This window comes from Papio anubis, chromosome 13 (assembly GCF_008728515.1).
Source record: "Papio anubis isolate 15944 chromosome 13, Panubis1.0, whole genome shotgun sequence".
In the NCBI taxonomy this organism is placed as follows: Eukaryota; Metazoa; Chordata; class Mammalia; order Primates; family Cercopithecidae; genus Papio; species Papio anubis.
Window position 1 is genome coordinate 64,485,470 of NC_044988.1, and position 26,765 is coordinate 64,512,234.

The following is a 26,765-nucleotide window of genomic DNA, read 5'->3' on the forward strand; positions in this document are numbered from 1 at the left end:
GGTGATGTGTTTATGAAATGCCTACAGAAAAAATGTTTTCTGATGTTAAATATACTCACAAATCTACCAATGGAAGAAAACTTAAGAAACAAATTGTAATCAACTAACCTTCTTCTGTTGCGTGCAGGTGTGTTGCATCGTTCCCCTGAGAAGTGATGTTGGCTTGGTCGAACTGAAGGGGGCTGCCTATTTGATGTCATCTCCCATGGTCGCATTGGTGGTGAGGGAGCTGGTGATGCTGATGTATAATCAAAGACTGAATGAGAGAGGCGCTGTCTCTTGGGACTTGGACTATCTTCACTCTGCCAATGCAACAAAATGGATCAACTGAGTAAGATCTTTTCAGGATTTCACATTACTGCATATGTACAGGTTAAGATGTACTTAACCTGAAATCTAAAAATGTAAAGCAGGGCAAAAATATATGCTATCAATTAAAATTTAAAACCTTTTAAAAATGCTGGGATGGGGTGGAACAGGGGAGGGAGATGCACAGTAAATGGTATCAAGTGAAAAATGAACTTTGTTTTTGAAAACTCATTCTAAGGCAAATGAGGTAACCACATATAGGGTATATAACAGGATAATAAAACTTTTGTGAAGTACTTAACCTTCTCTTTAAATTCTCAAATCACCTGAAAAATTACACTACACTACACTACAATCTCCCATCAATAAGGCATCAATTTTCAGCTGTGAGTTCAGCTTAGTAGGAGATATAATTTGAGTAGGTCCTCGATTTGATTCTAAATCACACTCCTCTCCCTCCTTATACCTGTTTAGGCCACTATATTTATTTTCTTTAAAGAGAGCTACATGGGGCCGGACACGGTGGCTTGCACCTGTAATCCCAGCACTTTGGGAGGCTGAGGCGGGTAATCACTGGAGGTCAGGAGTTTGAGACCAGCCTGGCCAACATGGTGAAACCCCATCTCTACTAAAAATACAAAAATTAGCTGGGTGTGGTTGTGCATGCCTGTAATCCCAGCTACTTGGGAAGTTGAAGCAGGAGAATTGCTTGAACCCAGGAGGCGGAGGTTGTTGTGAGCTGAGATCAGGCCATTGCACTCCAGCCTGGGCGACAAGAGACTATCTCAAAAAAAAAAAAGGGGGGGGGGGAGTTACACGGATAAAGTAAGATTTATATTAGACAGATAAAGTAATAGCAGATTTACATCATCGGTTGTTAACTAGAATATCACAGCAGTTCAGAAGTACTTTAAAGTTTTCAAGGGTCCCAGCATGGGCTTACTAGCTACAAAACTGATACGGATCACTTAATTGCATTAATACTCCAGGGTTCTCCACCTGACTCAATTTCCCAAATGAGTCTACCCAAAACTATCAAAGTTACAAATTAACTGAAAATTTGATAAGGCTGTGTTTTCTAATAGAACGTCTACCTCCAATCTATTACTGCAAGTTCTAATTAGTTGGGTATTACAGTACTTTTGGTTACAAAATAATTAGTACCTGCAGCTACCATAAAAATCATCTTAAAACATTGTAAAAGTATATGGGATTACAAATTAGTGTTAAATTTTAGATAAGCATATAAATCAGAACTGATTATTTAAGCTGAAAGGAATGAAGCTTAAATTGGTAAATGGCTACATTTGATCATTCCAAATTACTTAGCAGAGGTATTCCAAAAACCATGTCATTTCCCTTCTACATTTAGGAGATATTATAATCAATTTTATTATCATTATAATTAAAATACAAAATACAAAAGCATGCTGTTCTAACTTTCCTACCACCATACTAACCTTATTTTCTCCCTAGATTTAATTGTACAGTCGTCCCTCAGTATCCTAGGGAGGTGGTTCCAGAGAACCACTCCCCCATACCAAAATCTTAAGATGCTCAAGTCCCTGATATAAAATGGTGTTGTATTTGCATATAACGTACACACATTCTCCCATATACTTTAAATCTCTATATCACTTAACAATATCAACACAATACAATGTAAATGTTTTATAAATAGCTGTTATACTGTATTTTAAAATTTGTATTATTCTGTATTGTTGTATTGTTACTTTTATTTCACTTTTTCTGAATACTTCCCACCCGTGGTTGGTACAATCTTTGGGTAAGGAACCACCAACTAATCTGGTAAAAGTACACTTATTTTCATCCTTTGATTTTAGTGAGAAAGTCAGTTCTTATGTTCTGATAATCCTAAAACTTAAAAAAATGGTAAATAACCACTGAAATTTAAATATTCCGATTTTTTTTAAAAAAGGTAGAACAATCAAGACCTGACAAACCTGCACATGAACTACATGAGCCCCAGAAACAGGCTGGCTCCACAACTGGTGAAAACAGATTTGATTAACACTGACTTTTTTTTTTTTTTAGACAGAGTCTCGCTCTGTCGCCCAGGTTGGAGTTCAGTGATCTCAGCTCACTGCAAGCTCCGCCTCCTGGGGTTCAAGTGGTTCTCCTGCCTCAGCCTCCCAAGTAGCTGGGACCACAGGCGCATGCCACCATGCCCAGCTAATTTTTTGTATTTTTAGTAGAGACAGGGTTTCAACTTGTTAGCCAGGATGGTCTTGATCTCCTGACCTCATGATCCACCCACCTCGGCTTCCTAAAGTGCTGGGATTACAGGCGTGAGCCACCGTGCCCAGCTTAACACTGACTTTTTAAAAACAGAATGCTAGTAACCAATCATGATCATTAGCTTTTCATACATATCCCACATTGCATATCCTACCCTGAAAAGCCTAATGTAAGCTAAGACACAGAACTTTGAATTCTAAAAATTCACTACCTAAAATGGAGGAGAATGCTACAGATCCTCATGATAAATGTCAAATGACCAGAGAAAGCCCTTAGGTTATAAACCTTTATGTATTTTCAGTGATGTTCAAATTGTGGGCTAAAAATGTTATTTTACAAGACATGCAAAGCTTTTAAAAGTAGAGGTAAGGAAAAGTGACTGTGAAAAGTTACCATCACTTCTCTTTGTGCTGTGATGGTGAAAGACAAAGAATGGGAAGTGAAGGGAGCTATTCATTAGAGTACTACTTTTCTTTTTCTTTTTCCTTTCCTTTTTTTTTTTTTTTCTTTTTGAGAGGGAGTTTCGCTCTTGTTGTCCAGGCTGTAGTGCAGTGGCCTGATCTCGGCTCACCGCAACCTCTGCTTCCCGGGTTCAAGTGATTCTCCTGCCTCAGCCTCCCAAGTAGCTGGGATTACAAGCATGCACCACCATGCCTGGCAAATTTTCTATTTTTAGTAGAGACAGGGTTTCTCCGTGTTGGTCAGGACGGTCTTGACTCTCGACTTCAGGTGATATGACTGCCTTGGCCTCCCAAAGTGTTGGGATTACAAGCGTGAGCCATTGCGCCGGGCCAGTAAGTTTACTTTCTAACTCAAAGTCATAGGAAACCACAATGACTAAAGACAGGAAAACATTAAAAAGTAGTTTGCTATATGCAATATGATTTCATCACTTCCCTTATCAATTTTAGTACTCTAAGGAACTTCAAAGAAATTCTCACAGTTTCCAGAAAAGGGAAGGGGTAGTAACCTACAAATAACTAAGAATTAGATTAACATCAGACTTCCCATAGCAAAAACAGATGCTAAAAGTTCTCTGAGGGAAACGAATATTGAACCTAGAATTTCATACTCCAATCACACTATTAATCTAGCGTGGAAGCATAAAACACAACTTTTGTCAGATATATCAAGACCCAAAGGTGCTCCTCGCATAGCAGAAAATCACTTGATGTGCGCTCACAACATTCCCTCTCTCTCTTATTTGAAGCTATTACACAACATCCAATAAATGACAGAAGTAAGCCAGAGAGTACACTGAAATGAAATTCCAGGAATGGTAGCAAGTTTGGAAATTCATCATTCCACATTAGAACAAGAAGTCAGAGGGCTCTGAGAAAAATGCCCTAAATAGAATCAAAATGTATGACTGAGAACTTGGAAGTTATTAATAAAATTTAAGCAGATGGTTCTTTGTAATAAAAAAATATACAAAAGACAATCAGTCCAGGAAAGTCAATGAGGAATGCAAATTCATCTGACCTTGTCATCTAAAGCATTCTTTGAATGAAATGGGTAGTCAGAAGATTACATTCACTTCTCCATGGGCCAAACATGCTCTTGGTTCTGCAATGAGTAAATACATGGATGTTCCTAACATGATGCGAAGTGTTTACTGGTTTTTGATAGTTAAAATCAATTGAGGATAAGGCATGAAAGATCACTACTGTAGTTACAGAATAGAATGTAAGTATAAACTTTGTTAACGTAAACTCTAAAACTTTCTTGGTGATAAAATCATGGACATTTAGTGAAAATCAAAATACAAAAATCTAAAAATAATGGCTTAAACATAACAAACATACTTTTTTGTTTTTTGAGACGGAGTTTTGCTTTTGTTGCCCAGGCTGGAGTGCAATGGCAGGATCTCGGCTCACTGCAACCTCCCCCTCCCAGGTTCAAGCGATTCTCTTGCCTCAGCCTCCTGAGTAGCTGAGATTACAGGTATGCACCACCACACCCTGCTAATTTTGCATTTTTAGTAGAGATGGGGGTTTCTCCACCTTGGTCAGGCTGGTCTCGAACTCCCGACCTCAGGTGATCCACCCGCCTTGGCCTCCCAAAGTGCTGGGATTACAGGCGTGAGCCACTGCACTCGGCTTTTTTTTTTTTTTTTTTTTAAAGACAGTCTCGCTCTGTCACTGAGGCTGGAGTGCAGTAGCACAATCTTAGCTCACTGCAACCTCCACATTCCAGGCTAGAGAGATCCTCTCACCTAAGCCTCCCAAGTAGCTGGGACTACAGGTGCACACCACCACGACCAGCTAATTAAAAAAATTTTTTGGAGATACGAGGTCTCACTATATTGCCCAGTTTGGTCTCAAACTGCTGGGCTCAAGAAATCCTTTCACCTTGGCCTCCCACAATGCTGGGATTACAGGTGTGAGTCACTACGCCTGGCTAACAAACATACTTTTAAATGCATTGCTAAATGCAGGGGGAAAAAGGGAAATCATCCATGACTCACAAACTGAGGAAAACTGAAAACCAAATTTGTATTTTTGATGCTCTCAGGAGGAACAGAAGATAAGGCCTTATGACTGAGACCCCTACATGAAGTAGTCAAAACTTCCTAAGTAGTACACTTAAAATAAAAAGGAAGACAAGAAAGAGTCATCCCAGTGGAAAAGAGAAGGAAACGTTAACAAGGAAATGTCTGCTCTGTGTTGACTCTGAGTGGAAGTGGGTTTCTCTCGTGAGAATTCAAACTCTGGTTCACTCCTCACACCATATTTGGGGTTCAGATTTTCACAATCTATGCTGTCTGTGAACCTCTAAATGTAAAAATATAAAAACTCATCCAGAACTATGCTACCACAACGACTCTTTACATGAGTAAATACAAAGCTGATTCTGGAAGGATATTCCCACTGCTTTTGTAAACTAAAAATAAAATCCCCCCAAATGACTGAACTGATTCTCTCTTGACTACAGAGACCCCAGAGAAACTAGAAAAATTGAGTTCTTGGCCTTGACAGAAAGGCAGGCTAGATATACCTCATTGCCTCTCTCCATCCCCTGCTTTTGGAGTTCGGGCAAAACTGACCAGCATTAATGTTAAAATAGAAATTATAGGACCTAACAGAATGGACTCTTTGTGACAATAAAATACCAAATTAAAAACAGGACCTAAGCCCAAGCCAGACAAGGGTTAACTCACACACCCCTACAGGTCACTCTAACCCAGTGTACTGGTTAACAGACTTTCTTATAAGATTCCCTTCTGCTGAATCCAAATTTTTAGACAAAGCTTTACTCTTTCAACCAACTGCAAATTAAAGAATCTCATCTCTGAATCCACCTAAAATCTTTAAGACCCCACTTCAAGATATTCCGTGTCTTCTCAGTCTGAAACAATGTATACCTTCTATGTATTGATTTATGACTTTGTAACTCCTGCCTCCCTAAAACTGTAATTCAACTTTAGTGGGCACATTTCCTTGGGACCTCTTGAGACTGTTTCCCAGGCCATGGCCACTCATATTGTTTCAGAATAAACCTCTTTAAAACATTTTTACAGAGTTGGGTTTTTCCATTAATACCTACGCCAGTAGTTCTCAAACCTTTACATGCTTCAGAAACACCAGATTGCTGGCCCCACTCCCCAGTCCCTAATTCAGAAAGTCTGGACCAGGGGTCCATCAACTGTCATTTCTACTATTATCCCAAGTGATGATGCTTGGATAATTTAGATTTTGAATTATCAGGCAGAGAAGTTTTTTCCCTCCTCTCCTTGCTGCTTCTGGGCCAGCACACCAACTTTTCAAAGTACCAAGTATTGACAACTTAAAATTCATAAGATGTTGATTCAAATCTGGTACAAGTACTGTCTCTATTATTTAATAATATAGAACGTTGTACAGATATTACAATATAGAACACTGCTACAGATTTAGGGATCAAGGGAGGTAAAAGAGGTCACAATGGGAGGAAGGAAGGAAAGGTAGGTTTTATGCTTAGCATTAAATCTGATAAAAATGAGTCTTGGAGTACACCTCTATTAACACCAAACCATTTTTATTACCAAAACATCAACAGAAATGAAATGAACCTGAGGCAGGCATAAGAATGCATTCCATAATTCCAGATGAACAAGTCAGAAGTCATTAAAGGCTAAAGAAAAACAATTTTATATGTAACATATATCTTGGGTTTATATATATCAGCAAGTCTTAGAGACAATAGGAGATGCTGAGCCAGACAAACTTTTCCCAAACAGAAACAGGTTCCAAGTTCTACTCAGTGACTACAATGTGCCTCTAACGGCAACCACTAGGGAGCCCTAAGGACTTCCTTCCCAAAGCAGCAAAGAGGAAACCTGTGTAGGGGAATGGAATTTCTCAAGAACCTGGTCCTCTTTCTAATCAGTCAGAAGGACTACTCTTCACCTTAAATTTACAAATAAGCACAGCATTAGTTAAGAATCTTCAATTCTCCTTTAAACTCTCAGACTTTCTCTACTTGCCTTAATTATCTTTAACAAAAATGAAGTTTCTTATTCCACAACTAAGGAAAAACAGTTAAATGCAAAGGGCCCAGGAAGAGCAAACTCTCACTAAATTTTATTCATTTTAAATAAATGTGAAAACACTTAGAAATCAACACTCTATATAAGCAACTTGTTACTAAAAAATTAAGACAAGATCCTTTTTTGTTTTGCAGAAGATGGATATAAGCTGGGGAAAGCAGAAAATTAATAATTTTATATTTGGATCACATAATAGTTTACAAAATGACTTCTAACATTACCTCATTTTATTCTCCACAAGCTGAGGATTTTATTTTTAAACTATGTCCAGATAATATGTACAACGTGTTTTTTTGTTGTTGAGACAGTCTCACTCTGTTGCCAGGCTGGAGTGCAGTGGCGCGATCTTGGCTCAACTCACTGCAACCTCCGCCTCCTGGGTTCAGGCAATTCTCCTGCCTCAGCCTCCTGAGTAGCTGGGACTACAGGCGCGTGCCAGCCAATTTTTGTAATTTTTAGTAGAGACAAGGTTTCACCATGTCAGACAAGATGGTCTCTTATCTCTTGACCTCATGATCTGCCTACCTCAGCCTCCCAAAGTGCTGAGATTATAGGCATGAGCCACCCTGTCCGGCCTAAAATGTGTTTCTATTAGTGAAACTGAAACTTTTTAAGGCAGTTCAGTAAACATACTGCCTTGAACTACATAATGTACCGTCTTATCTCACATAGGACTTTCATTTGATGTATAACTCTTATACTCCTCAGATCACAATTTTGCAATGAAATCCAATCTCTCAACCAGACAACTAATATATTCTCCTGAAATGTTATTTTACTTGCAGACATAGAAGAAAAAAAGAGGGTTTGAATGTTGTTTTCAAAAGTTACCATAAACATGCAGAAACAAACAAATTTTGCTCTTTGATATGATCCAAGTTTGCGTTGTTTTTTTTTTAATGGAAGCCTAAAGAAAATAACAGTCTGATATGCAGTGACTGCTCAGAAAAGCACTCAAGTAGTATAACATATTGCAATCATATAATAATGAATAGCAATACGGTATTTTCCTATCATTGGCTATAACTGCTAGTACACCAAAACACAGGAACTGTAAATAAAGCGGTTTCCTAAGTCGAAGGAGGCCTACATGGCTAGTATTTGAGTAACAGACTGGTGATGTTATATACTGTATTTTTCACAATTCCTAATTACACAGAACATCATTGGTTCACAAAAACTAATTTAGCTTGATGCTACAATTGTAGTTATCACTATATTTCTACCAGAGTACTAGATTCTACTCATGTATCTGTAACTATAATAATTTTAAGCTATAATTGTAGATAAGAGGCTAAAATAAAAAATCTAAACATTAAACCACTGAAACAGGAAAGATACTATCACAACCTGAAATCAACAGATCCTTTGAGAGATACCCCACCTGGAGGTGTTCTGTAAACAGCTGAAGCTCAGAGGATAGGAATATAAATTTAGGAGTGTTGGTATATAGACAGATCCTAGTTCATGAAACTGCAGACAGAGACAAAATTGCCCCTCAAAAGTTTATGTAATGAAAACAAGGCCCAATACTGAACCCTAAGAATCACCAACATTTAATGCTGGGTACTTGATTAGGAAAGGAGGGTGGAGTGTGATGGAAGCCAGTGGAAGGAGGTTTCAAGGTGCAGGATAAGGGGCTGAAAAATATCCACCAGATGTATTAGGTGAGTGCAAAAATAATTGCAGTTTATGCATTGTTGGAATGTGCCATTTGGTATCGGAATACATTCTAAAATAAATGTGGCTATGTTACATATCATTTTAATGGGAATGTCTCACTTTATGTTCTTTATTAATGACTTATTACTTGCTATTTATGTTTATTTTAGACTAGGGAAATGATGTTAGACAAAAAGCAAACTCAAGGAATTTTCTTATTTTAGTTCAAGGTGGGTCATAAAGCAGCAGAGACAACCGGCAACATCGACAATGCATTTGGCCCAGGAACTGCTAACGAATATATGGTGCAGTGGTGGTTCGATAAGTTTTGCAAAGGAGGTGAAAGCCTTGAAGATGAGGAGTGTGACCCGCCATCAGAAGTTGACAATGACCAATTGAGAGCAATCATCGAACTAGCTGATCCTCTTACAACTACATGCGAAGTTGCCGAAGAACTCAATGTGAACTGTTCTATGGTATGGCCGGTTGGCATTTGAATCAAATTGGAAAAGTGAAAAAGCTCGGTAAGTGGGCACCATGTGAGCTAACTGAAAATTTAAATTTAAAAAAAAAAATCGTTTTGAAGTGTCATGTTCCCTTATTCTACACAAGACCAAGGTACCATTTCTTGATCAGATTTTGATAGGAGACAAAAAGTGGATTTTATATGACAACCAGTGATAACCACCTCAGTGGTTGGACCAAGAAGCAGCTCCAAATCACTTCCCAAAGCCAAACTTGCACCAAAAAGAGGTCACGGTCACTGTTTGGTGGTCTGATCCACTACATTTTTTTTTTTTTTTTGGAGACAAGAATTTTGCTCTTGTCATTCAGGCTGGAGTGCAATGGCGTGATCTCAGCTCACTGTGACCTCTGCCTCCCGAGTTCAAGCGATTCTCCTGCCTCAGCCTCCTGAGCCACTGTACTGAGCCCAGTCACTACAGCTTTCCGAATCTCTGTAAAATCATTACATCTGAGAAGTATGCTCAGCAAATCGATGACGTGCACCAAAAACTACAATGCCTGCAGCCAGCATTGGTCAACAGAAGGGGCCCAATTCTTCTTGCCCAATTCGTGCACGTTGCACAATCAACGATTCAAAAATGGAACAAATTGGGTTACAAAGTTTTGCCTCATCTGCCATATTTAGCTGACCTCTCGCCAACCAACTACCACTTCTTCAAGCATCTCAACAACCAACTTTTTGCTGAGAAAAGGCTTCTACAACCAGCAGGATGCAGAAAATACTTTCCAAGAATTCGTCCAATCCTGAAGCAGTGATTTTTATGCTATCAGAACAAACTTATTTATCGTTGGTAAAAATGTGTTGATTGTAATGGTTCCCATAATAAAGATGTGTTTGAGCCTAACTATGATGATTTAAAATTCACGGTCTGAAACCAGAATTACTTTTTTTTTTTTTTTTTTTTGAGACGGAGTCTCGCTCTGTCGCCCAGGCTGGAGTGCAGTGGCCGGATCTCAGCTCACTGCAAGCTCCGCCTCCCGGGTTCACGCCATTCTCCTGCCTCAGCCTCCCGAGTAGCTGGGACTACAGGCGCCCGCACCTCGCCCGGCTAGTTTTTTGTATTTTTTAGTAGAGATGGGGTTTCACCGTGTTAGCCAGGATGGTCTTGATCTTGTGACCTCGTGATCCGCCCGTCTCGGCCTCCCAAAGTGCTGGGATTACAGGCTTGAGCCACCGCGCCCGGCCAGAATTACTTTTGCACCAATCTAACACCAACACAGAGGTCTCTGACAGAGCTAATTCTTTCTAATATGAATTGCTATCTCTTATGGCATATTCTCCCCTTATGACAATTTTCAGAAAAGTTTTCCCCCTTTTCTTCAATAATCTTCCATATGAATTTAAAAATAATTCTGAAAGTTCTAGAAACAAAATTCTGCTGATATTTTGGGTGGAAATTTCATTAAGTCTACAAATTTGCTAGAATATAGATATTTTCATAATAATTTGTTTTCTCTTGCAGAAACCTGGCATATTTCTCTATGTGTACAGCTTTTCAAATTTTAATTCACCTAATTTAACTTTAGCAAATTTGTTGAGGTGTTTGAACCAGAGTGCTTCCATATTGAACAGGGGCGAGGTAAAATAGGACTGAGACCTGCTGGGCTGCAGTCCCAGAAAGTTAGGCATTCTGAGTCACAGGATGAGATAGGAGGTCAGCACAAGATACAAGACCTTGCTGACATTAACAGGCTGCAGTAAAGAAGCCGGCTAAAACCCACCAAAACCAAGATGGCGGTGAGAAGGACCTCTGGTCTTCCTCACTGCTACACTCCCAGCAGCACCATGACAGTTTACAAATGTCATGACAATGTCAGGAAGTTACCCAATATGGTCTATTTTTATTTTTTGAGAGGTAGTCTTGCTCTGTTGCACAGGCTGGAGTGCAGTGGCACAATCTCAGCTCACTGCAACCTCTGCCTCCCGGATTCAAGCAATTCTTGTGCCTCAGCCTCTTGAGTAACTGGGACCACGGGTGCGAACCACCATGCCTGGTTAATTTTTGTATTTTTAGTAGAGACGGGATTTCACCATGTTGGCCAGGCTGGTCTCGAACTGCTGACCTCAAGTGATCCACCCACCTTGGCCTCCCAAATTGCTGGGATTACAGGTGTGAGCCATGGCGTGGGAACCCCTATGTGGTCTAAAAACGAGGCATGAATAATCCACCCCATGTTTAACACATAATCAAGAAATAACCGTAAAAATGGGAAACCAGCAGGCCTCAAGGCTGCTCTGCCTAGGGCGTAGCTATTCTTTATTCCTTCACTTTCTTAATAAACTTGCTTTCACTTTATTCTATGGAATTCACCTCAAATTCTTTCTAGCCTTGCGAGATCCTAATAGCCTCTCTTGGGGTCTGGATGGGACCCTTTCTCTTTTTTTTTTTTTTTGAGGCGAGTCGCGCGCTCCTGCCTCCACAAACTTCGTCACGGTGCGTCACCGACAAAAGCAAAGCTCCGCTCGAGGGTTTTGCGTTTCTATGTCGCCGCCTAGCAACCTCCAGAAATGCTTCTACAAGAGATTACAGGCCAGCCACCTCGCCCGGCCTAGTTTTGAAGTATTTGTTTAAATGCAGGAGGCGGGGTTTCGCAGTGTTGGCCAGGATGGTCACCGATCTCTGACCGCAAGTGATCCACCCGTCCTGCGGCCTCCCCAGAAGTGCTGGGATTGCAGAGCAGGCTACAGCAGCCCACGGTAGGACCTTTCTATTAACAAATTTACAAAATAAAAGCAGTCATTAAGACACCACAAAATAGCAGTCATTAAGATACCACAGAACACCCTGGGAATTAATGCGTTATACCCAGATCCGTTCTAAATTATCTCACCGTAGCCATGAGAGTACCTTTTGAAAACTTACTATCTTCAATCACAACCATTGAATCCATTGATAGTAAAGACATGGCTAATTTTAAAACTTTAAGATAGGGGTTGACAGCAGAGACATGATTGAATTTTGGGGGATGATGAAACTATTTTATTATTCATTGTGGTGGTGACTCCACATCTGTATGCATTTGTCAAAACTCACAAACCTATATGCTAAAAAGGTAAATTTTGTGTTAAGTATACATTAATTTTAAAATGTTTAAAATATTGTATGAAGCACTTTAAGATTCTAATTTTAAATATGGGTTTTTATAGACATGCAAATGAGCCTACACTTATACCTCTTCTGTGGGCAATGAGTACACAAAGCCATCACTTTCACAGAAACATTAAAACACCAACCAAATGTGCACCGGGAAGCACATACAAAATACTCCTGGAAGCACTACTTGAAATAACAGTAAAAACAAACAAACAAACAAACCAGGAAACTACCCAAATGTCAAGCAGAAAGAAAGGAGATGAGCTGCAGTATATTCATATAATAGACAACTAAAAACAATAAAATAAGTCAAGTATACAGGCAGATGCACTAGTAGGGACGAATTTTTTTCAAAGTATACAAAGTGTGACATCATTTATACTAAGGTTCAGAAACAAGCAAAATTAAACAGTATAATATCAAGGGATATTTTATATGGTAAAACCATATAGAAAAGCAAAAGGATACTGAACAGAGATGTACCTGAGGCACAAGTATGGGATGTAACACGGAGGGTCATATGGGGGCTTCAAAAGTATTGGTAATGACTGGTTTCTTACACTAGATAGTCTTATTATTATATAGGTGTCTGCTTTATATTTTCTAAAATGCATATATGAAATATTTCACAAATATTTATTATTTCACAAATAAAGCATGTAAAATTTAAAAGAAAACCCAGAATTTTTGGCAATTAAAAAGAAGTCTTGACTAGAAGGAACAGAAAGCAAGCAAATATGAGAAGCAAAATGTAAAAATTTGTAATACACAAGGACAATGACAGAACTGATAAATAATAGCTATGACTGACCAAAAAAGGCTCAAAAACAGGGTAACTTTTTTTGTTCAAAAAGACTGGAGGTTAAAACAACAGTAAGAATCCAGGAAGAGTAGCAACACATTTTTTCTCCCATATGGCCACTTTACTAGCCACACACCCAACTCCTCATGCGGCGGGGGGAGGGGATCAATTCACTTCTTTACTCCTAGAGAAGGCTGATGTCCTCAGAAAAGACAGGAGTTTGAAGGAAGCAGAGATGATGCCTTAAGAAAAAATGAAAACACAGGTAAATCTGTTTAAAACAGATGATTCTAAAAAGAAGGAAAAGTAAAAGGATTGGGAGAGAAGGTACTTGAGGAGAAAGCCAAGAAGAAGAAAGCATAACACATTAAGGCAATAATTTTGTGACATTAGATGGCTGGGTAGGTTTTCCTTTACATGTGGTTAACTAAGTTTTTAAGGATAAGAAGCGTAACTGGAACTAACAAATTACACCCTATTTAAAAGGTATCAACTAGCTGAAGGTATCAGTATCTCAAAGGGGTCGTGAGAAAGATCTAATTTGCTTCATGTTGAACAGTGGTAGGGCAGTTTCTGGGCAAAAAAAAAAAAAAGTCTAGTTCCCTCCACACCCCCACCCCAAAGTTCATTGAGGGCTTTTTTCTAAGGTTCAAGGAAAATAAGGCTTAAGTTAAATTAAGACTATTTAAATTAAAATTTAACAACAATACATTTCATCTTTCTGCAACACTCAAATGCAATTGGCTCTAACTTTATTGTTTTGTTTTCACAACATGAGTTTAAATCTACATTTGGCAGTAGATTTCTCTGAAATTAAAGTTTACATTGAATTATTGTTTGAAGACACAAAGGGAGTATGGAGAAAAGTACCCAAAAAAACAAAACAAAACAAAAAACCCTTTTTATTGGCGGCAGTAGTAAGGGTATTAAGTCAATTTCTTTCACAAATACATAGTAGACAAGATACAGCTGAAGTTAGATTTGAGCCCCTTCTCTGCCAAATAACTACGTATGTGATTAGGCACCTCACTGAGCTTTTCTTAGCCTGTTTCCACATCTTAAAAACCATCAATGACTAGTTTATTCTGAGGGCTAAAAACAAAAAGAGTTAATACACGCAAAGCAGAGAACCTGGCACAAATTCCAAGAAGCAATACCAGACTGAAGAGCCCTAGATCACCTATCCCTCCAAATTTTGTATCTCCAGCTTTATATGTCACAAGCATTTCACTTTCATACCAACAGAAAACGAGCTGGCTCTTATCCAAAAGTCCCAGCCTTGATGATCAATTATTTCACTACCTCAGGTTTATACACACTGGCCCGCAATGCTACCACTCAGAGGCAATTGTGTAACCTGACTTTTGTGGTAATAGCGATACTGACTTCCATTACTAGAACATGCTTCTCTAGGAATATGGATTGAAAGTTTGGTAGCCAATGATTTCTATGGGCAGATTCCAGTAATCTTGTTAATAACCTAATGAGTTTCAATCCATTTACACACCTTACTTTCGAGTTTTCATTTTATATTTAAAAAAAAATTTTTTTTTAATTTTTTTAACTCACAAGTTTACCCACAGGTAAAAGAAGACAAATAACCATGTTTTCTCTCAGAAATACATGTTACTATCAAACTCTGGGTGCCAAGCAGGTAACTAGTGAACATCTTACATGCTTTCATTTTTCCTTTCATATACAACTTCATATATTTTATACTATCTTCTACTTTCCTACGGAACTTGACCTATTAGGACAAGTGATTTAAGACCAAAAGATCAAAACATAAGAATATTAAGTAGTCAAATAATTAACAGTAGCTGAGTAGCTCAAGACGACAAACATTCATCAGAAAGGCTGGCTGAAAAAATATTAAAGTCCTCTAAGAAGAATACTTATTTCCACATACAACAGAAAACAAGGAGACGATATTGCGCATTTTGTTTCAAGCCTTCCTAGAAACACCGTACGTAGAATGTGACTTTTAGCCCTATTTAGGGAAAGGGTAAATATATAAGAACCTGGAAGAAAGCTTTGAAGTGAGCATCCTCTTGAACGGTAGTGTTCTGATCACTTGGGAGGAGAGGGAACAGGCTCTGAAGTCTCACCCTTTCACAAATCACCTTGTTAGGATGGCCAGGTAGAGATGCTGAATTGGCCCCGGGAGATATCTGGGAAAAAGAGGAAGAAAAGGATAGTTCATGGCTAGCTGCACCAATGTGGAGAATCATGCCTATGAAGGATAGTCTGGATTTTCTAGGTATTTGATGATTCTGCTAGCAAAGACAGGAAAGAAATTAAAAATTAATTTTAAACATCAAAACACAAAGATGGCAAAGGTTGCCTCTGGCAATGGATCTCTCTTGCGAAAACTATTGGAGGCAAAACAGCACAGCCCAAGAACACCACATCCTTCCTGTTTCCCAAATACCTATTGGTAACTTTTTCTGTTGGTGTTAATTCTGAAATCCTAAAGGACAGACTTCATGCTAAGAAAACCCAAGGTAAAATTACGTATCTTTTTTTTTTTTTTTTTTTTGAGACGGAGTCTCGCGCTGTGTCACCCAGGCTGGAGTGCAGTGGCGCGATCTCGGCTCACTGCAAGCTCCGCCTCCCAGGTTCACGCCATTCTCCTGCCTCAGCCTCCGAGTAGCTGGGACTACAGACGCCCGCCACCACGCCCGGCTAGTTTTTTGTATTTTTAGTAGAGACGGGGTTTCACCATGTTAGCCAGGATGGTCTCGATCTCCTGACCTCGTGATCCACCCGCCTCGGCCTCCCAAAGTGCTGGGATTACAGGCTTGAGCCACCGCGCCTGGCCAAAATTACATATCTTAAGTACAGAAAGGTTAAGTGTTTGCCTGGACCAAGATTAATACTTTTTCTCATTCTGTTTTTTAGTTAACCTTCCAAAATAATCATGTAAAGGAAGATGACAGATTTAACAGTATTTGTGGCAAATTTTCTATAGCAATCATATGTTTGACCGCGGAAATCTCAGCTCTATTTAACACAAACCTAATGACCTTCCTAAGGAATAAAGGACACAATCATAAGCACAAAAGTAAATGACTGCCACGTTTCAAATGCCTGATTTGGCCAATGTGGTGGTCACACCTGTAATCCCAGTACTTTGGTATGCCAAGGTGGGAGGATTGCCCCAGTGTCTACAAAAATTAAAAAACAAAAATAAATGTTTGACTTGATCATGGGTTAATCCCCTTAAATTCATATGTAAACATACTTACTCTGTAACATTAAAAAAATCATGAACATAATGTGTTTCACTGTGCTGTGACAGTGAATTCTTCTTGGCGGGTTAAGGCTAGTGGTCCCTCTTGTCCCTACACTAAAAGTTACATACTTTAACATAGTCTTCTTTTTAGTGTTTCATTGCCTCATTCGTTCACTCAACCCTACATTTAAGCGTCTATTGGTGACAGGCACTAAACCAAAAACAATGGCATCGTTTCCTACTTTCAAAAAGTATATGCTATAAAAAAGAAACAGAAGTAAATCACTGCATGATTTAAGTATTATGGTAACGGTAGGCACTAGGTGCTATGAAATAGCAGCTGCCAAGAGACAGCAGTGTAGCCAGGGAACTGCAAAACATTCAGCATGGCTAGACAGTAAGGAAGCAGCCAGAAACTGATCATAAAATGAAATGCTAATTATACTAATATCCCTGCTGTTAATATATTAATATCCCTACCTTCCTTAGCTTTTTTATAGTATTTTGTTTCTGGTTTGCTATGGACTTGGTAAACAGATAACTGTGCCCACTGGTAAGAGTAAAAATACTTCCAAAGACTCACCTAGAAGTAAAAAACAAAGCACTTGAAAACAGGAACTTTAGAATTCATTAGCTTTCTGTACAGAATGTTCTGATCTCTATACTGCAAACATGAATGTGCTATCCTTTACCATTATGCAGAAGCATGCATTGCTGAATCAAGGCGTATTTACTGATTGATTCCTACAAGCCAAGAATTACATTAGGAAGAATATAGAGACAGGCCAAATGCAGTGGCTCATACTTGTAATCTCAACCCTTCGGGAGGCCCCAATGGGAGAAGCGCTCGAGTACAAGAGCTCAAAACTAGCCTGGGCAACGCAGAGAGAATCCCATCTCTACCAAAATAAATAAATAAATAAAAATTTTAAAAAGTTGGCCGGGCGCGGTGGCTCAAGCCTGTAATCCCAGCACTTTGGGAGGCTGAGACGGGCGGATCACGAGGTCAGGAGATCGAGACCATCCTGGCGAACACGGTGAAACCCCGTCTCTACTAAAAAATACAAAAAAATAGCCGGGCGAGGTGGCGGGCGCCTGTGGTCCCAGCTACTCGGGAGGCTGAGGCAGGAGAATGGCGTAAGCCCGGGAGGCGGAGCTTGCAGTGAGCCGAGATCGCGCCACTGCACTCCAGCCTGGGCGACAGAGCGAGACTCCGTCTCAAAAAAAAAAAAAAAAGTTAAGTTAGCATGGCATGGTGGCACACTCCTGTAGTCTTAGCTACTCAGGAGGCTAAGGCAGGAGGTTCACTCGAGCCCAGTAGTTTGAGGTTACAGTGAGCTATGACTGCAATACTATACTCCAGCCTGGTCAACACAGTGAGACAGTTTCTAAAAATAAGTATTTGTTCATCTAATAAGATATAAAGATAAAACATGGGCCCTACCCTGAAGCAGCTTATTCTAACAATTTTTGAAACCCAGATGCAAGCAGCCAACCATAATATATTTAAAAGCCATAAAATAGGGGAAAATTATGAGTAAGAGTTCTGAGTTAATATGAAGGTAAGAGTTAAGATTTCACAGAAAAAGGAGTATTTCATATTCCTGACTCAATCTAAGGAGGGCTTTTGCCACTCTCTCAAAATGGTTGGTTTCTTTATGCATCCTCTTGAGCTTTTCATTTGCTCATTATGCATCCTTTGTAGGATGTTATCCTAAGGCCATCCTGCCTTCAACTATCATGCCCAAAGCAGTCTTACAAAATTGCTAGTACAAGTAGCTGGCTGGGAAAAGTCAAATTAAGGTCATGTTTCTTCTCCTTCAGTCCTTGTTCCTTTGTAATCTTAAGATCTTGGTCAGAGACAAATGAAAAACTGGCCAATCTGGTCCCTGTGGCCATAATTTTCAAGCACATCCCCTCCTACTCACAATAGTTTCTTTTGATCAGAAGCTCCATTTGTCTTAAAAAGGATGGACCAATATAATGGAGAAAAGCTATATTCAAATATAATGGAGAAAAGCTATATTCAAATATAATGGGAAAAAACTATATTCAAATACAATGGAGAAAAGCTATATTCAAAATAAGTCTGGGACAAAACCATAGATGGGCTTGATTAAAACGAGGTACAATTTTATTTTACTACTAGGTAAAATAAAATCTCACACACACACATTTTGTGTGTGTGTGTGTGCGTGTATGTATGGGACAGGCAGTCCCATACATAGGCCGCCCAAGATTACCTCTGGTGTACATCTATACGACCCCCTTCCCCATGTGCGCAGGCAGGGCTGTGAATGTGATGTATTTCATTCCCACGATTAGGTAAAATCATATGACAAAGGTGGAGAGGTGTTCAGATGTAATGAAGATTCCAAGTCGGGTGAATTCAAGTTAAAGAGAGACATTATCCTGGGTGAGCCTGGGCCTGACTTAATCAGAGAAAGCAGAACTGAGTCCTTCCCAAGAGATTCTCTTGTCAATTCTTTAGACTAAGCTGCTGTAAGAAGGCATGCGAAGGGTACCACGTGGCAGGCGCTTGAGGGCAGCTTCTAGGAGCTGAAAGCAGTCACCAGTTGATAGCCAGCAAGAAAATGGGGGACCTCAGTCCTATAATCACAAGAACCACATTCTACCAGTGAACTTGGAAGGAGACACGGATGAAATCACAGCTCTGGGCCCGGTACAGTGGCTCACGCCTGTAATCCCAGCACTTTGGGAGGCCGAGGCAGGCAGATCATGAGGTCAAGAGATAGAGACCATCCTGGCCAGCATGATGAAACCCCGTCTCTACTAAAAATACAAAAATTAGCTGGGCGTGGTCGCGCACACCTGTAGTCCCAGCTACTTGGGAGACTGAGGCAGAAGAACTGCTTGAATCCAGGAGGTGGAGGTTGCAGTGAGCCGAGATCGCGCCACTGCACTCCAGCCTGGTGACAGAGCAAGACAGGATGGATGGATGGACGGACAGACGGACGGACGGACGGACGGACGGACGGAAGGAAGGAAGGAAGGAAGGAAGGAAGGAAGGAAGGAATCACAGCTCCTGCAAGGTAAGGCCCTGGACAGGGAGCCCAGCAGCTAATCCATACCAGGACTCCTGATTCATGGAAATTATGAGGAAATATCTGTGTTTTAAACAAATAAATGTGTGGTAATTTGTTACACAAAACAGAAAACAAAATGTATATGTATATAACTCGAATAAAAATTATTGTACCACAGTGAAAAAAAGTTGTTCTCCAGAATTTTGGCTACACTGATTTGATTACAAAGGATATAAAAATTAACACATTTTTATTTAAGCAGTATAACAGGTTTTAAAGCCTCAATCTGGTAACAGCTGGCTTCATGCCAGAAACTGAACTAGGCTCTTCCATCTTTATACACTGAACATTAGGTTTAACAGACTTGCTTCAAGTCACACACCTCAGAAATCTCAAAACCATAATCTGAACTCAAGTCTATCAAATTCTAAGGTTCATACTCAACCCACTAAATCACCTTCTACTTTAAAGTAACATTCTTTATAATCTAGTTTGATTAGTAAATATCAACTATTCCACCGGGCCTATTTAAAACCATTTTTAGTACTTAAAAATAAACTTGTTTCCTGAAAACTGATATAATTTTATTTTTCCTTAGGCTGGCATTACACATTTGTTAACTTCGGCTTTCTCTCAGATTGCAACCTGTATTTAAAAAGTCCTGCCAAGGAAACATCCTGAGACCAGATTAAGTCTGCAACTCCCAAAACTCATCATGTTTAATGTCTATTTCCATATAATCATATGACTAATTCATTAAGCATAACTGAGAAAACCCTATTTCACAAGACTAAAGTTTACAGAAAATAGTTTAACCTTTCAAGCAACAACACTACTATTTTAGGACATCCTTTGTTTAATCTGGCCATTCTGTGTTTTCGTAACATAACCAACAATTTAACTTTTCTTGGAGACTGTAAGAATTATTAGTAATTATCACACTAACATTAGGACTTAGGACAAGACATTGTCCTAAAACATTTAAAATTGCTTCTGACAACAGCATCCTTCTTCGTTCATTTCCTTTTTTTTTCCTCCAATAAAAGTGAGAGAGAGGATAAAGATGAAAACAAAACATTAGATGAGGAGTGAGGTGCTTAGTGTCATCTCTAGCTACAAATCTGGGTATCTGTAAAATGAAGTCAAATCCAGAACTCCAAATATTCTCACCACTTCCATGATGGCAACTGTTAATCTCTTGGAAGTAACTAGGTAGATTAATAGTTTAAAAAAACATGTTTGAATCTCTAATATTTAAACTGATAAATTATCAGGTTATATTCCAAAATATGAGAAAAGCCACATGCATCAATATGGTCACCACACCACAATAGTGGCGACAATTTAAAAGGTAACTAGAAGCAATCTAAATGTTTAACAAATATTTGCTAAGTAAAATTACAGTACACTTGCTTCATCTATGCAGCCATTAAAAAGTAGCAACCAGAAACACTACTACTTGGGGGAGGGGAAAATTATTTAAATGCTATGATCGTAAGGAGGGTTAAATATAAACAGGACTTCATAAATTCAAGGAAAAAATTATCTTGGAATATTAGGAAGGGAAACAGAGAACTCCCTATAAAGATTAAAGAGTAGCCAAATCAATGAGGTGACTTGAGCATACCCTCAGGAGAACATGTATAAGCTCCATGTCCTGTTCAGCACAATGTCACTAACACCTAGAAGAGTACATGGCACATAGCAGGCATTCAACTATTTATTAAAAGAATAATCTTTCAAACTGTAAGTAAATGATATACAGCCTGCCTTTCTCATTTGTGTAACAAGTTTCTTAGAAATCTGGTTGGCAATGAGACAAGCTAAAAGCTTTGATCAAGGAAGAGATGTGATGCACTCACCTGCAGATCACCATTAAATGAAGACAGTGGTTGCCCAGTAAGTCCACCCCATCCTGCTGAGGCAGAATAAATCATTGAGCTACTGATGTATGCTGTGCTCCTTGCTGGGATTTTCTGTTTCCCTGTTCTGAGAATAAACTAGACCGAAATGTCACCTCTCCTTTGAGAAGAGTTCTATCACTGGGCCTAAAACAACACTATTTCCTTGGCTTTTGTTTCCTGGGAGCAGAGTTCTCTGAAAGGATTCTGATAGTGTGGAGCAGGGGTACTCAAAGGCCTGGGTGGCATTCTTCAAAGCTGGTCCAGGAGAGGACACTGGAAGCAGGAATGGGGCTGTGCACCCTTGGAGTTATGCAAAAGGCAGGCCTAGATGGTCACAGGGATCTTTGGGGGATGACAGAAATGTTCAAAATGTAACAAAAATAATCTAATTGAATTGAGTGAATTTTATGGTATGTAAAACATAACTCAATAAAGCTCCTTAAAAAAAAAATCAAGGGCCTGGCTCTGGAAAACTGAGGTTCAAACACTGGATAGAAACTGACCCTCTGAGGCGTTATTACTCTTTGAGATCCAAGACAAAATTTCTAAGTCATTCATCTCTAAGCTTCAACAATTCTCATACACAAATGACATATGAAAAAGAATGAAAGGAATAAAAAAATCATTCTATCACCACACAATAGTCACAATTTGTTTTTCATATATGTGTCTATATATGTGTGTGTATATATATATAGACACACTTATGAAAAAGAAAAAGAAAAAAATATATATATATTTTTTTTCGGGAGATGGAGCTTCGCTCTTGTTGCCCAGGGTGGAGTGAAGTGGCGCAATCCTGACTCGTATAATCCTGACTCACTGCAACCTCTGCCTCCCAGGTTCAATCAATTCTCCTGCTTCGGCCTCCAGAGTAGTGGATTACAGGTGCTGGCCACCACACCCAACTAATTTTTTGTATTTTTAGTAAAGACAGGATTTCATCATGTTATCCAGGCTGGTTTCGAACTCCTGACCTCAGGTGATCCACTAACTTCAGCCTCCCAAAGTGCTGGGATTACAGCCGTGAGCCACCATGCCTGACCTAAAAAATAATTTTCAAAAGCTAATAGGCAGTATTAGGAGAAAACCAAGGACTGGTACTATGTGGGTGAGGATGTTCATTACTGCCTAGCACTGCGACAATCATTTCTAAAAAGAAATTATTGTTCCCATTCTTGAGTTTAGGCAAACAAACTGGACCCATCTTTTTCTGAGAGCACAGCAAAAATACGGTCTGTGAAAACAGCCTAAGGCTCCCCTACTTCCTTTCCCCAGTCCACAATCCCATAAGGTGATAAAAAAGAAGGAAAAGGGAAAAGAAAACAGATACAACTAAAGAAATCCTCTTTCCATTACACACACAATGCAGAAATAAAGGGTAGGAAAAATAAGAGTGAGATATTTTAAATAAACTTTTATTTCCTTCCCTTCCAAAATCTAGATTTGCCTACACAAAGATTTTTCTCCCCTCAAAAAAGTCTAAAATTGTTTTACTTAGGTTGGTTACCGCAAAGAATTACACAGCAGTGAAAAATATCTACACCACAAAAGTCCAAACCAATGAAAAATTTTATACACACACTCTCCCCTCTCCCTCTCTCCAAACACACGCACACACATATAATTACTTACATAATAACTGTGGGTTTTACAACAGTTGGAAAAAAGAGGTATGACCGAGTTATGATTTTATTAAATAACAATCATAATTCAAATATTTATTGCTTGCCTGCCATATGCTGGATGCTGTGACTACAAAATGGGAAAATGAAACAGTCCTTACCCTTAAAGCCACTCAGTCTAGTGAGGGACAATTAATAACAGAACTCCAAGAGGATGATATGTAAGAGGTAAAAAGTTCAGATCCTTAAAAAAGGGAAAGATCTAAGGCAGGCAGGCTCCATGGCAAACACCTGTAGTCCTAGTTACTCAGGAGGCCAAGAAAGGAGGATCACCTGGGCCCAGAAGTGCGCGTCCACAATGGACAACACAGCAAAACCTGTTTCTGGAAAAACTAAAATTAAAAAATAAATAAATAAATGAAAAGATGTTAGAATTGGGAAAAGAGACTGTGTACATGACCCCTCGTCTTCATCTGTGTATTCTAAATTTGTCTCATTAATTTACTATATAGAGTTCAAGTATTAATGCTTTATCTCCTGTAGATAACGTCGTATTAGATAACGTTTGCTGATGAACAAGACAAGAACTATACTGTTCAAATCCATGTTTACAATCTGTTCGCTCTTTATAGAGAAAAGGCTGTGAGTTAAATAGAGCAAAATGGAAATGAAAACTGTCTGACATGTTTTCTTAGCAGGAAAACAAAAACGAAACAAATAAGTAGACCCCGACGCAATGCAACAATCAAGACTAATTAACAACTACCTTTCCAGCAAGATGAATTACAAAATGGTGGTGGCCTAAACCAAACTAGAGGTGGTACAGAGAAATAGGTGGAATAAACTAGACGACACAATCTTGACCAATAATCTTTCCATATTGATCAAGTACCTAATCACTTCAGAAACTTTTATAAGAACTTCTCACCCATACTTTCCACTCACAGCCTCAAAAAAAGAAAGTGAGCACAAACAGAAACAGCCTAGGAATGTAACATGAATTAACTAAAAGCCTCATCCAATGCTGTTGGCAGACAACATATCTACACTCTACATTATGAGCTAACAGATTCAGTTATGTCTGACTATGCCATCTTGTTTACTCTTTATCAAAAATTAGGTTATTTTAGTAAAGAAAATCCTCAATACTGACCCAAGGTAATACCTGACAATTTAACTATAAAAACAGGATGGGCATATAAAGCCCAACAAGTATGGAAATACGAACTACCTTCTAAAATCACAGACGAAGTCAGAGGTGGAAAACCCACAGATCATATGTAAGTCCAACTTTTTTTATATTTTACAGATGAGAGCCTGAGGTGCACATGACCAGTCTGTCGCAGAACTTATTCCTATAGGATCTAAGGCCTTCAAATCTCTTAGAAATAAGTCTCACAGATACATTATAAAAACCAACTTAAAACTGAACGAACAATGTATGATTAGTACGTTTGCAAAAGGTGAAATATACCAGTACATGTCTAAACTCCAGAGAAAGGGGACACAATTCCCAGGTAAACTTCCAGTCAGAAATTTCTTTTTTTTATTCCAAGTGTGTCCCAGCTTCCCACACCTGATGACATCTATAGGCATTTGGTTTCGTATTGTCACCTCTACAAAAGTTCTATTTCTTCCATTACACGGTGTTCCCTGAAGATAGGAACAATTTTACTTTTATTCCAACTGTCCCTATAAAAGGGAATTTTTTTGAAAGCCTACATACAAGGGTTGCTTGCTATTGAAAGAAATTTATGGTAAATGTTCAAGTATAACAGCACTCGCAATCAAGGCTAAATAGGATACAGCAGATTTGCAACTCTAAGGTAACAACTGTATTATGAGCTATGAATATATTTGAGTTTTCATATATTAAGTCCACCTCTTAAGAAAAAAGAAATGGCAAGTCATACGACGGTGGCGATAATTACATGTGTGTGTTTCTACTTTCGGTAGAAAAATTAGCATACTCAACTTTTACTGAATAATAGCATACATCATTTTTGCAACACAAAGAAAAATACTGTACCTTACAAGCCATACAAACGTAAACGAAAACTTTTTTTTTGGACCTCAATAACCTGAAATACTCCCGTTTCAAAAACCAACCTCTCTCACGCTTCAGCCCTGAAAGAACTTTCATCCCCTGAGAACAAAACGCAGCCTGTCCAGAAACCCACGGAAGTAGATGGACGCCAGAGACGACCCTTTCGACCGGGTTCCGCGTTCTCCTGGGTGACATCATTTCACCTGCGTCTCGACAAAAAGGGAGGGAGCGAGGGAGCGAGGAAGCGAGACAGCGAGACCAGCTGCCGGGCAGCGGGCCGGCGGCTCCCCGAGCTGAGACCGCGCCTCCTCGCCGCCGCGGGAACAAAGAGCGCCGGCCGGCCGGGCCAAACCTTAGCCCAAGACTCGGGTGCGGCCCCTCAGGCTCCCAACGGCCCGCGGCCCGTCCCGCCCTCGCGCTGCAGCCAACGGCCGCGGCGGCCAATACCTGCGAGGGGAGGCTCCGCCCTGCAGGGCAGCTCCCGCGGCTCCTCGCTGGGCCGCCGCCTCCTATTGTGACTGCTCGCCCAGCCCGCGGCCAGCTCGCCAGATCCGCCGTCCGCGGGCCTCCTCACCCCCGGAACCCCGGCTCCAACTGAGGCGCTGTCACTGCGCTTCCTTCTTCCCGGCACCATCACACGGGCCGCGCCAAGAAACGACGGCTGCACGCCCAGAGATGACAGAGTCGCCTAACGCCTCGGAGGCTCCATTCTCTCCGCCCCCGCGCCCCAACCTCGGCCCCGTCCCGCAACACCGCACTAGGGGCCCGGCCCCGCCCCGCCGCACCCCGCTTCGGCGATCACAGACCCGGGCTCGCTGCGCGCCGGCGCACTGGCCTCCGCTGCGCGCGCAGGCGACGCCCCTCGCCGCTAGGCCCCGAGACGCGCGGCCCTCCCACTTCTTGGGTACGGGTCGCCAGTCCCACCCCGTGCCCTCGCCAGCACAAACCTAGCGAGCCCAGCGCGCCAGACCGCCGGAACTCTCCTCCCCTTTCCCCTAGGCTCCGCACCGCGCTCCGAGCCCCCTTTGTTTCCACCCCACGGGGGAAAGGGGCGGGGCGGGGCGGGGCTGCGCGCGGCCCGGCGCACGACTCGGAGTAGTTCCGGCAACAGAGCTGGGCGCGCAGCACCACTGCGCAGCCCCGCCCCAGCCCGCCCCCCGCCGCCTTGCGGACGGCAGGGCCCTGTTCCAATTCGTATAAATCTTCTCTTCGTAAATTGTTGCTACTGTTCTGTGCCTCCTACCTACAAAACTCCGCAATCAAACAGTAACTAACCTCACGTAGTTCTTACAGCATAAATGCATTCACGTGGCCCAAAAAGTAGGAATTTTTATTGCAGTACACAAAGGTGTCTCTCAGTGGAGCAAGCAAACAGGTTCGAACCGAACTTGTCTGAGGCTTCAAGTGTGACTGACAGTTGTTCAGACGTCGCTTGGGGAGGGGAAATAAGGACAAAGATTGAAGCCGGCTTGCCTCCTGTCCTGATAATCACGATACAAGAAAGGAAATAAAAATTTCCACAAAAGCACAATCCATACCAGGAAAAAATAGTAAAGTGGTATCACAGTTAAGGAGAGAGGGCAGTCAACAGAACAACATGGAAGGGGTGGGCTTTTTAAAGCAGATACAAATTAGATGTTTTCCACAAGGATGGTGATCATATTTTAGGGTGGTAGAGTAAAATTATTAAGGACCAGTCAACAGAAAACTCGGGTTCTGAGGTTCTA

General features: G+C 40.4%; 1 protein-coding gene across 12 annotated transcripts in view; it reads right to left on the reverse strand.

Annotated features, from left to right (window-relative positions):
• Positions 1–26,765, reverse strand: part of RNF38 (ring finger protein 38) — a 144,139-nt gene that overhangs the window by 37,289 nt on the left and 80,085 nt on the right. The window contains exons 1-3 of one of the 12 annotated variants that reach the window (XM_017949736.3): positions 25,986–26,093; positions 15,304–15,351; positions 109–302 (exon numbers count right to left, since the gene is read on the reverse strand). In XM_017949736.3, the coding sequence (XP_017805225.1) occupies positions 109–215 (107 nt within the window). In that variant the 5' untranslated portion in view covers positions 216–302; positions 15,304–15,351; positions 25,986–26,093. Of the gene's footprint in view, positions 1–108; positions 303–15,201; positions 15,352–25,100; positions 25,435–25,485; positions 25,828–25,985; positions 26,095–26,765 lie in introns of those variants that run through there. The other 11 variants (XM_003911499.4, XM_003911501.3, XM_017949737.3 and 8 more) reach the window with 11 other exon arrangements.